At 36.8% G+C, this 15,859-nt stretch overlaps 1 protein-coding gene across 1 annotated transcript in view; it reads left to right on the top strand.

Annotated features, from left to right (window-relative positions):
- Positions 1-15,859, top strand: part of CCDC7 (coiled-coil domain containing 7) — a 193,243-nt gene that overhangs the window by 25,809 nt on the left and 151,575 nt on the right. The window contains exons 4-6 of the mRNA XM_032474099.1: positions 8,355-8,375; positions 8,687-8,719; positions 14,329-14,492. Of these exons, the coding sequence (XP_032329990.1) occupies positions 8,355-8,375; positions 8,687-8,719; positions 14,329-14,492 (218 nt within the window). The remainder of the gene's footprint in view (positions 1-8,354; positions 8,376-8,686; positions 8,720-14,328; positions 14,493-15,859) is intronic.

The raw sequence follows: 15,859 nt of genomic DNA, 5'->3' as shown, positions 1-15,859 counted from the left end.
TATGGTTTCAGGTCTTACATTCAAGTCTTTAATCCATGTTGATTAAAATAATTAAATTTAAAAACCAAGTCCGTTAATTTTGGTGTATGATATTGGTCTAGTTTGATTTTTTGCATATGGCTGCCCAGTTTTTCCAGTACCACTTATTGGAGAGACTATCCTCTCTCCATTGTATGTTTGCTCCTTTATCATAAGTTATCTATATATGTGTGGGTTTATTTCTGGGTTCTGAATTCTATTCCACTTGTCTGTGTACCTGCTTTTCCTGCCTGTATTATGCAGTTTTGATCAGCATGACTTTGTAATATAGTTTGAAATCAGGGATTGTGTTACCTCTAGCCTTGTTTCTTTTCCTCAGGATTGCTTTGGCTATTCAGGGTCTTTGGTGGTTTCATATAAATTTTTGAATTTTTTGTTCTATTTCTGTGAAAAATGTCCTTGGGATTTTGATAGGGATTGCATTGAATATGTAAATTGTTTAGGTAATAAGGACATTTTGACAATGTTAATTCTTCCAATCTATGAGCACAGAATATCTTCATTTATTTGTCTTCTTCAGTTTCTTTCATCAATATGTTATATGACTATGACTAGTTTTCAGTGTACACATCTTTTACCTTCTTGATTAAATTTATTCCTAGGTGTTTTATTCTTTTTTTTTTTGGTATGATTGTAAATGACGATGTTTTCTTATTTCTGTCTATGTTATCTCATTGTTAGCACACAGAAATGCAGATTTTGTATCCTGATGCATCATTGTATTCATTTGCTATTTCTAGTAGCTTTTTTTGAGTCTTTAGGGTTTTCTATATATCATGTCATCTGCAATCCGTGACAGTTTTACTTCTTCCTTTCCAATTTGGATGCTTGTTTCTTTTTCTTGACTAATTGCTTTGGCTAGGACTCTAATACTGTGTTGAATAAAAGTGGCGAGAATGGGCATCCTTGTCTTGTTCTTGATCCTAGAGGATCTTAGAGATCTTCAATTGTTCACTGTTGAGTATAATGTTATTTGTGGATTTGTCGTATATATCCTTCATTGTGTTGAGATACATCCCTTTTATACCCATTTTATCGAGCATTTTTATCATAAATGGGTGCTGAATCTTTTCAAATGCTTTTTCTGCATGTACAGATCTCCTAATTTGTTAATGTGGTGTATCATGTTGATCAATTTGTGGATCTTGAACTGTTTTTTTTTGTGTCCCTGGAATAAATTCCACCTGATCATGGTGTATGATCTTTTTGACATATTGTTGAATTTTGTTTGCTAATATTTTGTTGAAGATTTTTGCATTTATGTTCAAGAGATACTGACCTGTAATTTTCCTTTTTTGCATTGTCTGGTTCTAGTATGAGGGTGATTTTGGCCTCTCTTCAGTTGAGATGGATAGGTATTAAATCTTTGAATGTTTGGTAAAATTCACCTGTGTAGCCATCTGGACCTGATCTTTTATTTTATGGGAGCTTTTTGATTACTTTTTTAATCTCTGTACTGGTGATTGGTCTTTTCAGATTTTCTTTCTCCCTGAGTCAGTCTTAGAATATTGTATGGTTCTAAGAATTTGTCCACTTCTTCTGGGTTGTCCAGTTTGTTGGTGTATATTCATAAGTCTGTTATACTCCTTTGTATTTCTGTGGCGTCTGTTGTTATTTCTCCTCTTTCATTTCTTATTTAATTTCTTAGGGCTTTCTCTTTTTTTTTTAGTGAGCCTGCCCAACAGTTTTTCAATTTTGTTTATCTTTTCAAAGAACCAGCTCTTAATTTCATTGATCTCTTATCTGCTATCCTGTTAGTCTCTACTTCACTTATTTCTATTCTAATCTTTATTTTCTTCCTTTTACTAGCTTTGAACTTCATTTGTTCTTTTTCTGCTTCCTTTAGGTATAAGGTTAGATTGTTTGAGATTGTTGTTGTTCCCTCTTAGTACTGCTTTTGCTGTATCCCATAGATTTTGGTATGTCATACGTTAATTTTCATCTATCTTTTTTTTTTGATTTCTTATTTGGTTTATTTGTTGACCCAATAGTTGTTCAGTAGCATGTTGTTCAGTCTCCACATATTTTTTGATTCTTCCAGTTTTCTTTTTGTAGTGGATTTCTAGTTTTATTCCACTATGCTCAGAGAAGATGCTTGATATGATTTGGATTTTCTTAAATTTACTGAGACTTGTTTTGTGTCCCAACACGGTCCATCCTTGAGAATGTTCTATGTGCTCTTGAGAGGAATGTGTATTCTGCTGCATTTGGATGAAGTGTTGTGTACATATCTATCAAATCCATCTGGTCTAATGTTTTATTTAAGGCTACTGTTTATCCTTGTTGACTTTCTGCCCAGATGATCTATCCATTGATGTAAGTGGGGTAGTAAAGTCCCCTACAATTGTTTTGTTGTCACTTTCTCCCTTTATATCTGTTAATAATTGTTTTATGTATTTTGGTGCTCCTGTGTTAGGTACACATATATTAATCAGTCAAGTCTTGATTAATTGTCCCCTTCATTTTTATGTACTGTCCATTTTTCTCTCTTGTTACCCTTTTTTTTTTTGTCATGAAGTCTGTTTTGTCTCATACAAGTATGGCTGCACCTGCTTTACTTTGGCTGCTATCTGCTTGGAATATTATCTGCTATTCCTTCACTTTTAGCCTATATTTGTCTTTAGAGCTACATCTCCTGAAGGCAGCATATAGTTGAGTCTTTTTTTTTTTTAAACCATCCATTTGCTCTATGTCTTTTGGTTGATGAATTAAATCCATTTATGTAGGCCCCTGCCTGAAGGCTCTAGAGAATAAGTCATGGGCTGAACTGATAAACAAGCTGTGAGAAATGTCATGTAGCTGGCTGGATAAGAGATGGCCTATTTAATATGCCCAGTATGGATGGCTGGATAGCCAATGACGGGTAAGATCCTCAGAGGAGGACAACCTAAGACAGGCACAGCCGGCTGGACCAGAGATGGCCTACTCAATGTGTCCAGCATGGATGGCTGGGTAGCCAACGACAGGTAAGATCCTCAGAGGAGGACAACCTAAGACAGGCAGAGCTGGCTGGATAAGAGATGGCCTACTTAATGAAGTTTTGTGACGAAATTTAAAACAATCTGTCCTTGATAATGTAACGTCCTGTGCTTACTGCAGGAGCCTGGGAACCTAAATAGCTTAAGATTATTAACATTGTTATAACTTAGATGGTATGTAAGGCATCATGCATGTCCTATATAAACCCTTTTACAAGAATCAATAAACAGAGTAGCCATCAGCTCTCTGCATACGGTGTGTATGTGTACATGATATCGCAACACCAACAATTTACATTTAGGGTAATTATTGATAGATGAGGATTTAGTATTGTCATTTTATTTTTTATTTTTTAATTTCTTTATATCTCTGTTTCTTTTTCCTTTAGTTTGTGATTTTGGTTTTGTAGTTTTCTATTATATTTTCTGTTTCCTCTTTTTAAAAAAAAATGTTTCATATCTCTGCTCTATGTTTTGTGGCTACCCTGAGGTTTGTGTAAAATACCTCATAGATAAAATAATTCTTTTCTTGCTGACAGCATCTTATCTTCATTTACCTCTATGAGTACTGTTTTTCCCTCTTGCTCTCATGTTTCTCTTGCCTTAATTTATCCCTTTCTGTGTTGTGTGTCACCAAACAAAAATAGTGTATGTATTTTTCTGCTTCCTTTTCTCCCTCTAACCTTTATACTAGAGTGTTTGGAAACCTATGGAGAGTTGTAGTTTTCTGGTCCTATTTACCACCTTCCCCAAAAGCTTTATGTATTTATGTATTTTGGCTGTTTAGTTTCTGGTAGGAAAGCTCCTTTCAGCGTCTCTCGTAAGTGCTGATGAACTCTTTCAGCCTTTGTCTGTCTGGGAGAGACTTCACATTTGAATGACAACGTTGCTAGTGACAGTTTTTATCTTTCAGTATTTTGAAAATGTCACTCTACTCCTTCCTTGTCTTTAGAGTTTCTACTGAGAAATCTGATAGCTCAGTGTGGGTTCCTTTGTAGGTTATGATTCTTTTTCCCCTGGCTGCCTTTAAAATTTTTGCTTTGTCATTTACTTTTGACAACTTTAATATTTAACGTGTCTTGGAAAACACCTTTTTGCATGGAGGCAATTAGGTTTTCTCTTAGCCTTATGGATTTGTATATCTAGTTTCTTTTCCAAATTTGGGGAATTCTGAGCTGTTACTTCTTTGAATAACCTGTGTACTCTTTTCCCTTTCTTCTGAGATACTCATATTAATGCTGCTCTTCCTAAAAGAGTTGGATAGCTATCATAGGATTTCCTCATTTTTTGAGTATCTTCTTTTACCTGTATCATTTCTAGATTTCTGACTTCAGGCTCACTAATTGTCTCTTCTGTGTGGTCTGCTCTATTTCCATTGCTTATTGTGCATCCTTCATCTCATTTATTGCATTCTTCAGCTCCAGAATTTCTGGATGGTTCTTTTTTAGAGTTTCAGTCTCTTTGGTAAAGTATTCCTTCTGTTAATTTTTTTCCCTTCTGTTCATTGATTTTATCCTGAGTTCATTTAAGTGACTTTCTGAGTTTTCTTATATCTCACTGAATTTCTTCAAGACAGCTATTGTGAATTTTCTAGTAGATCGCGATATTCTATGACTTTAAGTTTGATTTCTGGAACCCTGTCATTTTCTCTTAGTGGTATAGTGTTAATGTGGTTCTTTCGTTTGGTAAATTGTTTCTCTCCCAGCATATTTGATACTAAATGACAAGTTAGTAGTTAGAGGCCTGTTTTGTTTTCCAGTAGGTGGCGCTGTTGTACAAGTTTTTGGTTTCTTTTACCTGAGCTGCCTGTGGATATGTTTGAGAGTGGTACTTCTCTTTAAGAGGTTTGGCTCCGTGCCTTTGTTTTTGCTTCTTGTGCTAGGGTGTCATAGCTGCCTTGCTTTTGCTGGAGCTGCTGCTGCCACCAGGGTGGTAGGCTCTTTCATTCCATCTGGAATCCCCTGAGATGCAGGCCTTGCTGTGAGAGACACATTGGTGGTTGAGGGCCAGGGTCACACAGATGCCTCTTCCTTGTCTGTTGTGAGGTTGGCTGGGCTCTACCGTTGTGGATAGGGGTGGGGTGGCACCTCAGCTGCTGGAGGGACAGGGCCACAGGCTCCACTGCTGCTGTGTCCCAGCTAGCTGTGGCCAAGGGTGCCCTTGTGGGTGGGTGGCCAAGGTTGTGTGCCCTGCTTTCCTGTTGTTTCTGGGTTCTCTGGAAATGTAAGCGTCACTGCCGAGGTCAGAGTGTGGGCACTGCAGGCGCTGTCTCCACTGCTCCACTCGTTTCACTGCTGTGTGTGCTATAGTTCACCCACCTTTAGATGTACAGATGTGTGGAATTCTCTGGCTTCCTATCGTGCTGATCAGAAGAACCTTTGTTGAGTTTAGGATGTTTTACTGGTTGTAGATAGAATGGGAGAGACAGAGGTAGATTTTTCACTGCATCATGTTTCTGACGTCACATTGAGTTATACCACTACAGAAAATAATCAATTTACAAAGGAACAGAACAGGAGAGGAAGAAAGGAGCAGCAAATACAAGACATCCAGAAAACAGTAAGATGGCGTTAGTAAATTCTTACTGATCAATGATTCCTCTAAATGTAATGGATTGAATTCTTCAGTCAGAAGACATAGAGTGATGGATGGATAAGAATAGAAGACCTGATTAAATACTGCTTGTAATAGACTCATTTTGACTTCAAGAGACTTAAAGGACTCACGTGGGCTCAAAGTGAAGGGATGGAAAAAGATATTCCACGCAAGTGGAAAGCAACAGAGCAGAGATAGGTATATTTATATCAGGCAAAATGAACTTTAGGCCAATAATAGTTCTAAGAGACAAAGAAGGTCATTACATAATGAAACTGGGCTCAGTTCATCAAGAAGATAGAACATGGTAAATACACCTAAATGTAGTAAGCCAACACTGAGAGATCTGGTGGGAGAAGTAAGCAGCACTGCCATAGTAGTAAGGGGACTCCCCACTTCCAGCGGTGAATAGGCCATCTGGACAGAAAATCAATGGAGATGTTCGATTTGAACCATAGTTTTTACCAAATAATTCAATCAGACAATGCAGAACATTTGGTCCAACAGTAGTAGGCTACAGTTTCTTCTCAAGTATGTGCAGAATGAATATTTTGGATAGATCATGTAATAGATCATAAAACAAGTGGTGGCAATTTCAGAAGATTGAACTCATACCAAGACTCTTTTACAACCACATTGGTATGATACCAGAAACTACTGCAGTACAAAGCTAGAAGAAAATTTAAATACGTAAAAATTTTACAGCGCACACCTGAACAACCAGTTGGTCAAAGAAGATATTAAAAATATCTTGAAACAAATAGAAATAGGTTTGAATCTTTTGTGTTTCTATCAGTTCTAAGAGGGAAGTTTACAACCATAAATGTCTACATTAAGCAAAAAAGAATGATTTCAAATAAACAACCTACATTTATACTTCCAGGAACTAGAAAAAGAAGACAAACTAAAGAGGGGAGACTCAAATAAAATCAGAAATGAAAGAGGAGACATTACAGCTGATAAGTACAGAACGCAAAGGGTCATAAGAGATTGCTATGAATAGTTATACACCAAAAAGTTTAGAAAACCTAGAAGAAATGGACAAAACGAGAAAAACATGCTGTTTTCTCTCCAGGAAGCTGTCTTCTCAGCTGCATTAAATGCCAGCCCCATTAACGGTTTTTTGAGTGGGGTGTCTTGTGAGTGGGGTTGCTTTACTCATACTTTTTTCTTGTGCTCACTTTTCTGAGATTAGCTTTTTGTTTTGCTAGGTTAGGCTATTGTGAAATAGTTACTAAATTTTTCGATTTGTGAAAATAGTTTCATTTTGGCTTCACATTTAAATGACAGTATCTTTAAAATTAGAATAGAGGTTTAATATTTTCCCCAAGAACTTTATAGACTTTGCTCCACAATTTTGTAGACTTTTCTTTCTACTTAGTATTATGTGTCTAATGTTGATTTTCCTCACTTGTCAATTTTCATTTCCCACTTATTTTTATCAGTAAGATTCTAGATTGAGTAGTCCCAGGAACTGTTGGTATGTTACCGATGGTCCTGTAGGTAAGATGGCCTCTGTCCTCCTGGCTTTAAGTAGTTTAAATAGTTGCAGAACCGTGGCTGGTCCAGAGGAGATGCGTTGATGTATGCTAGGGGTTCCCATCGTCTTCCCAGGCAGGAAGGGGAACTTTGAGGATTTTGGACTCTCTCTGATTAATGGAAAGAATGACTTTATTCCAAGGCAGTTTGTCTTAATTGGACATTTCTTTCTGAATCCTTATACAGATGAAAATATTTTCCTTCAGACGTGGACATTAATTTGCTGTGGTATATTTTTTTGAGCGTCTCTGTCTTCTTTGCCAAGACTTACTCTTTCTTACTGCTTAGTGCAGTGATTCTCAAACTTTAGCATGTGAAGGAATCAACTGGAGGACTAATTAAAACACAAATTGCTGGTCCTTCTTCCAGAGTTTTGGAGTTACAAGGTGTGGTGGGGTCTAGGGATCTGCATTAGAAACAAATGTTGCTGCTGGTTGTGGAACCACATTTTTTGAACTCTTGATCTAGAGTAAGTGTTGAAGAAGAGAAATTTTAGACTAGCCTGATTTTTTTCTTCTGCCTGAATGCATGTAATAAAAAATTTCTTTAATAACTAATTCAGAATTTTTATTTGGATATGATAGAGTGGGTTTGTTAGTGGGTTTTTTTTTTTTTTGTGGCAAATGTAATTAGTGTAACATATTTTCTAAGTGATAAATGCTGGTATTTTGAACAGTATGATTGGTTTTATGTATTCATTCTCTCTCACAATCTTCCAAACTAGTACTTTGCATTTTCCATTAAAATATCAAGTAGTAGTGTAATATTTTGTATTTTGATTTTTAGGCTTGTTAACACAGCAGAGTTATATTGAAGAGGTAATGTTGGTGAGATAATGCTTTTCATTATTGTACTCTGCTATATGCAAAAATAATGCTCTTCTGAGGGGAATTTAAATATTTCTTACCTATTTTAAGAAAATAGATCATACGTGTGAATTTTGGGATCTTCTAATATAGATCTGTAAGAATGGAAAATTCTTTTTTTTTCCTAGAGCTAAGTTGTCTATGCAAGGTATACTAAAACTCTATCTGTAAATATAAACATATTGTTATTTTGGGTTATAGATTTATAGTTTTATTTTAGTAACTTGTGCACTTTTGTGATTGAAAATTTCAAGAGACTTGATTTAAACATTTTATCATGTCATACATTGTGAGGAATCTTACTTATAAATGTTTTAATTAAAACTTTATTTTCCAGATTTTGGAATCTCTTTTTAAGGTATGTTCAGTATATTGCCTACTAAAATTTAATGTAGAAATACATGTAATTGAAAAAGAGTTTTCTAAGTTTTGAGGAAGTAAAGGTAACTCCCCAACTTACTACTATATATATTAAAAATTTTATGTTTCAGTTGTATGTTGCTTTAGCACCATTCTAAACTCTAGGATAAATGATGTTTTGTTCAGGACTAGTATTTGATAGATATTCACACACACACACACACACACACACACCCCCCACACCTATTTATTTCACTGAAGAAATTAATTTGTCAATATTATTTCTTTTCTATTCCTTTTTTTATAAAGTGGTTTCAACGACAGGTCAATCAGATGGAAGAGGTAAATACAACGTTTCTTAATTGTTAATTAAATTAATATTATGACTGATTTGAAAACCAGTTTGAGATATAAGGTAAAATTTTAAAAATAATTATTGGTTATAATCTTTTGATTCAGGTAGAGGAGTAAATGGGCAGAATAAAGTATTTCTCAGTGATTGATTATACAGTGTTCTTGCATGTATCTGGTATACTCTAAATTTGGCCCATTCTTTCTCCTAAAATTAAAAAATGGAAATTTAGTTAGTATTTTTTCATAATTTAAATAAAATAGTAAACAAGTGGCAAGAGAAAAATTACCAACTTAAAATTTTTTCCTGTATTTAAAAAGTCATGTATAATGTGATATATGCTTACTCATAAAGTTATATATTGGTTTTCTTTAAATTTAATGTTATTTGAATGATTTTTCTTCTTAAACTTTTAGTTTTAGGTACTTTGCTACCAGCTTGAAAACTGCTGGTCTCTATCCTTAGGGGTTTTAAATTCTATTTTGAAAAATATTTTATGTATGCTGTTAATTATAGCAGAATGATTTCCAGGGTAGCTTTAGTGAGTTGTAGAATTATTCTAGTTTTATCTCGGCTATGCTTACGATTTAGCCAAATTAAATACTCCTGAAGCCCAGGTACTTTAAATTAGAGAGGTTCATTTATTTGAGATATAAAATTAGAGAGTAAAGGTAGAAATCATAACTGTCTCTTAGCATCTTCTTATTTTACCTCTGGCACTAGAGCAGGAAGCTCTTGTGCTCTTACCCTCTTGGCCTGAGCACGGACATCCCTGACCTCAGAACGGCGGTAGTGGTCCCTGTTAGACTGTAGTGGGTTGATTGTTACCTTTGCAGAGAAGTAGGGTTGAGGTGAAGCCCACTATCCCCGACCCTCTTGTAAAATGTGTACTTTTTTGCAACTTGGGCAGTTCGGCTTCCTTTATGTCTTCTTTTATCTTCCATCCTCTTTTTATTCTATTTTATTTATAGATTTGTCTCACTTTCTTCTTTTCACAGTTAGTCCTGTCAGCGTGTAAGACCTTCCCAAACCCCTGACCTCTCAGGTCCTTGACCTCTTTATCTTCAGAGGTCTAGGGCCCTCTTTTTCTTTCTTTCTTTTTTTTTTTTTTTAAAAAACTCTGGCCCAACTTCCAGTCACACTCTGAACCTTATCATTAATCAAATAGCTTTATTTTAAAAAATCATTAATTTAAGCAACTTGTTCTTGAACTACAAATTTCTGTCTTTCCAGTTACTACTTTAAATACTGCTCTGGCCACTCTTTGACTTCATCAAGACCACCAGTTCATTTATTCCCTTACTTTCTTGTTGTCTTTTTACTCATTTTTCTTTTCAGCTTGGAGACTATGTACTTCGTGTCAGTGAATTCCTTCCCAATCCCTTCATCTCTTTTTGTTGTACTTGTCTAACAGAACTGCTAACTAAAACTTGGCACTTGCCATCTGCCTCTACAAGCATTGGACCATGTTGGCACTTACCATCTGCCTCTGCTTGGATTAAGTCCCAAGCCACTGCAGCCACTGACCTCCAACATCCCCTGAAAGGAGTTCAGGGTGGAGGTCAGGAATGGGGTGGTCTGTGCTCTGGGGAAACTGGCTGAATAGGTCTTCAGATAGTTAGGTATTTTCAGGAAGAGATTTTATGAGCCCAATTCTTGCATCTCCTCATATCTAGAAAAGCACTAAAGTCATTAACGGTGACATCTGCTCCTCATGACCAGCAGCAGCCTCTGGCTAAACGTGTTTGACTGCACGTACCCCCCTTCACTGAAATCGTATCTAGTACTGAGTTTTCTCCTGGCCTCTCCTGGCCTCTTTCTCAGAGCTCTCTGGGATGCTGTCTCCTGGGATGTAGTCCTCATCTTGCCTCAAATAAAACTTAACCCACAACTCTCACATTGTGTGATTTTATTTCAGTCAACAGAACAAAACTTTGAGTAAATGTAATTATATACTCTTTGGGCCTATAGCTTACCTTTGAAATACTGCTGAAGAAAGTAACACAGTAGGTCAGACACAATTATTACAAGTACTGCCTGGCAATTCTGTTGGATTTCTGAAATGAGTTTCTGCCATCTGAAACCCAGCTGTTCTGCTGTGTTTCCATCTTCACTCTCAGCCAGCCTCTTGAAATGCTTTAAATACACGCCACTGGTTAGAACCCCTTCAGTTCTTGCTTCCAAACAAAAACTTACTTATATCATACTTGTTCTTTCTTTCGTTCATCCCGCTGAAAAGAGACACTGTTCCTTGTCCCATGCAGAACTCAGTCTCGCACCTGTTTTGGATCTTATCTCTTAAGAAACTTGATTAATCATTCTCTTATGTAAGACTCAACTTTTTATTCAGTTGTGTCCTTCCTTTTAGTTTTTCAGTGTGCTCATGTCTTCAATTTGATGCCACATTCCCCTTCGGTTGTAGGCCTGTCTCTCTTTTGACATTCATAACCAATTTTTTAAAACTATATTATATTCAAGTACTCACACGAGGGAAGAAGTTAGATTGTTGTCAGAGAATAAAGGCAAAAACAAAGATTTGTAAAATAGGGGAGGAAAAAACCTTGCAGATAGTTTAGGAGCAGTAAAACTAGTTGAATTTAAGAAAAAGTGTTAAATCACCTGAAACTGGCACCTAGTGAAGCAGTTAATGCGGGCATTCTTTCCTTTAAAGAACCAACTAGGCATAGCAAATAAACAGATTAGAATTGTTTATGAATTTCCTTTAAAACCTTAACAGTTTAGCTGAGCACCGTATTTTACAGGTACAGAGCTCAATTTTGTTTTTTTTTTTGTATCAGTTTACTGTGTTTTCTGTTCTTACTGCTGAAGCATTTCTCAGCCTATCCAGACTGGATTGTGTCTTCAGAACGCAGGAGACATTCTGTATGGTTCTCCCCAGCTTACATGTTGTTAGATGGAACAGTTTTATTTACCTCAGACATGTTAACATTGTTGATGACTTCCTCATCTTTAAAACACTGTTACTTTGGCTTTTGTGAATTATGCTTTCCTGGCTAATGTTTCCCCCACTTTGGCTGTCCTCTTTTTAGAGTCAGCTTCTTTATCTGACCATTAAATGTCAAGAGTGCCTGAAGATTTTATCTTGTTCCCTTTTTTTTTTTTTACTCTTGGCTTTTCCCCTAGGCAGCCCCATCCAGTTTCTCCATTCAAGTGTTACTTTTATGCTGGTAATTTAGAAATATTCTTGCTCAAAACCATCCTCTGAACTCCTAATGTTTGTATAATTTCCTGTTAGACTGTTCCACCTCAGACCCAATTGGTCAAAATCAAGAACTTTTTACCCCTAAACTCATACCCAAGTGTTCCCTATCTCAGTGAATGATAGTACCATCTATCCAATTGGATAAGCCAGAAATACAGTAATTCACCTTGGCAGTTTGAGTCTGTCCTTAACGTTCAGTCCTTTGATTTTGATTTTATGTCCCAAATAGTTGTCGAATGTGTCTTCTTTTCTCTTTGTCTATTCTTTGCATCTTAATGCTGGTTCTGGTTGTCTCCAGTGTGCCTGGGTCCTGATTTATGCATTCATGTTCATCAGGAATAGTATTCAGTAGACAGCTGAACTTCCTGTCTGGAATTTTAAGCTTTTCATATTTGAAGCCATAATTATTCTCCTTGGTTATTTTCTTAATTTATTGTATCAGATATATTGCCTACGTGTTTGTATTACCTTTGCCCTTTGAGGAGTGTTTTTTAAATGGTTGGTGGATCATGTTTAAACATCACCCAAGAAACAAATGTACATTGCAGAGCTCCAAATCAGACTTACTGAGTTAGTTTTTTTTGTTTGTTTTGTTGTGTTTTTAGGTTTTTTTTTTTTTTTTTTGATGTGTGAGTTAGGAATCTGCCTCTTTAACAGACTCCCATAGAGGATTATTATGCACACTAAGACTTCAGAATCTTGGAATAATCTTATTTTCATTGTTGACACAGTTTATTGTCAGTACATACTGGTGGGGGTAATGCATGTGGTTGTGTTATATTAACAGAGACACATGTTGAAGCCTTTAGAATGTATGGTGAGTGGCATTAGAGAAATTTAGGATAAGCGTATAGCCTCATGTTTCAGTTGTTCTGCTGGAACCTGTGCCCAGTACATCTCTTTGATGAAGTCTTGGTTGATAATTCCATATTCCTTTAATTCTGTGGCATTAGCTCTTCTCCCAGAGAGGATTTATGTTCAGATTTAATCCATACTGGGAAATACACTGTATCAGTTAAGGTCCAATCAGAAGACAAAAACCACAAAATAATGAGTAGGGGAGTTTAATGTAAAGAATTCTAACAAAAATATAGCTACTAAAGAGGTGAAGACAACTCCACAGAATGCGAGGACACTCGACACAGGGGGGCAGCCTATGCCTCTGGGAAGGAAGCAGAGCTCACAGGGAAGGAACAGATCTCAGTGCCCCCATCTGCCTCCCCCTGCCCAGAGCTAGGATCCAGGCCTCGTGCACAAGGAGTGGCTGTCACTGTTGGATGACAGAGACGTCTCCTGGGGTTCCCTGCTGGTGGAACTGGAGCTTACTGGGAAGCTACCCACGAGGGTGGCACAGTGGGAAGCTGTCCTCTGTGGTTCTGGAAGAAGCCATCTTCCCGGGAGGGGCTGTACCTCTTGCTGGGAAATTGTCCATGAGGGTGGCATGCTGGAAAGCTCCCCGAAGGGAGGTTCTGCACTAGTGTGTCTTGCTGAGAAGTTCTGGGAGAAACCGCCTGTGGGGCTTGTGCCATGCCAGGGGCCTTGCCAGAAGCCAGCGTGGGGGTGGTGCTTTTGAAACTCCCTGGAGGTGAGTCTTCTGGGTACAGTGTACTGTCCTAGAAGAAAAGTTTCCTCTTCCTCTAGTGTCTGGGACCCTCTGCTGACAACGGTTGGCATCATGCTGCCTGTCAAGATAGAACTGTTCCACTAATGTACACCGGACAATGAAGGGTGGGTTTGAGATGAGCAGCAGTAAGTGGGTGACTAGCTGATGGCTGTGTCACTCCTCAGGTTCAGTTTATGGTCGCTGCCCTCTCACTTGGGATCTCGCCCCTGTCCACAGGGTGTTCCTACACCCCCTGCTTCCCCGCCACTGGTTCTGCTTCCCACGGTCTCAGACTTCCTTCTACTGTCGTATCTTAATCCCACTCCAGGGAGTGGAATTTAAATTCCCATTGTTGGAATTTCTCTTCGCTTGGTGCTAGGACCATGCCTTGAAAGCTTTTTTTTTTTTTTTTTTTTTTTAGCTTTTCCTCCATCATAAGGATTAGAATTCTCTTTTAAATATTTTGAATTGTCTTTAACTGATCCTGCTATAATTGTTATTTAACTGGCTTAGAATTCTTCTGTATTAAAATAATAAGTGGAAGATTGGATTTGAGTTTCGACATGTAAAAGTCAACACCTAGCTATAATTCTATTGCTAGGCAATAGCTTATGTAATTCTCCTTGTAAAATACTAGTATTTGATTATAGCTATAGATAGATAAGAGTAATATAAAAGTTATTTGAATATGATAAATGAAATGATGAAATCTCTTTGAGGCATGGGAACAAAATGGGTATTTCCTAAGTAACTGGCTGATTTTATTATTTTAGATAAGTAAAGGTCAAACTTTTTCAAGAGCGGAATTTCCATTACCTGATAAAACAGTCAGTTTAAGCATTGCACGACTAGCAAAGCAGCTACAGATACTTGAAGAGCTGAGAAATTGCCTTAAAGGAAAGTGTAAATACTCCTTCAAGGAAACGTCCAAACCTAAGTGAGTAAAATGTAAGAGTTAAAAGAATTAAAAATAGTAAGAGTGGGTATGTAGTTAGTAATGAGTGTAAGATAATGGTTAGGTGTTACACTGTACACAGAGAGCTGCTGGATCAAATCAGAGAGTCTAGCAGCTTGTTCTTATTTGAAATTTTTAATGGTTTGAAATGGCACCAGGACATGTGGCTATTAAAATTCAATTCAATTTAATTAAAAAACCAGTTCTTTAGTCACACTAGCCACACTTCAAGTGCTTTGCAGCCACCTATGGCTGTTGTTAGAAAGTTCTCTTGGGCACTGCTGGCTATGAAATATCTGGCTTCTGATCCCTCGCTCGGTTGGATTAGGTAGCTTTCACAATAGATAGGAAACTGTTTAAGGTGTAATTATTCACTATTCAAGAACACCATCATTAAAAGTTGCATAGGGACAGGGATGTGCTCCAAAGAATAAATTTCTCCTTTTTAGTTGAGAAAGCCCTTTTTTTTGGGAGGTGGGAGGAAGATTCAGATGAGTGATACTCTGGTTATTTGTTGACACTCATGTTTGCTACTTGAGGTTTAAGCTGTCTTGAAATTAAATATACAAATCATTTTCATAGGATATCTTCAGTGATTTGTTTTGCACCTCCATGGTTACCATTTTTTTCTTGTGGTGAGAACAAATCTACTCTCAAGAATTTTAGGTATCCAGTACAATGCTATTGTGAATTGTAAACACTGTGCTGTACATTAGATCTCCAGAACTTATGCAACTTATAGCTGAAAGTTTATAGTTTATACTTTTTTTTTAAAAAATCAGTGTCACCCTATCAATAAAAAATGTTAAAACAAACAAAATCAATAAAAAAGTTAAAAAAAAACCGCCAAACAAAAAAAAGGACATTGTAAAATGATTATAAATCAGTAAAAAATGTTAAAAAACAACAACAACAACAACAACAACAACAACAACAAAATCAGTGTCACCCCATTTCACCAATCCCCCAGCCCCTGGCAACCACCATTCTAATCTCTGGTTCTAAAAATAGGACTTTTTAACTTCCACACGTAAGCAAAATCATAGTGTTTGTCTTTCTCTGGCTTATTTCACTTAGCATAACATCGTCCAGGTTCATCCATACTGTCACAAATGGCAGCATTTCCGTTGTGTATGTACCAAGTGAATGTCATCATTCATTCATCCACTGATGAAAACGTAGGTTGTTCCTGTATATCGGAGTTGTGAATACTACTGCAATAAACATGTTGACAGTTTCCACCAGGAAAAGGTGTTGAATTTTGTGAAATGCTTTTTCTGTATCTGTTGAGATGATCATATGGTTTTAATCTTCCATTAGGTTAATCGGGCGTATCTCACTTTCTGGTT

Source organism: Camelus ferus, chromosome 35 (genome assembly GCF_009834535.1).
Source record: "Camelus ferus isolate YT-003-E chromosome 35, BCGSAC_Cfer_1.0, whole genome shotgun sequence".
Taxonomy (NCBI): domain Eukaryota; kingdom Metazoa; phylum Chordata; class Mammalia; order Artiodactyla; family Camelidae; genus Camelus; species Camelus ferus.
The sequence above is the reverse complement of the archived record's forward strand: the minus strand, read 5'-3'. Positions and strand labels throughout refer to the sequence as shown.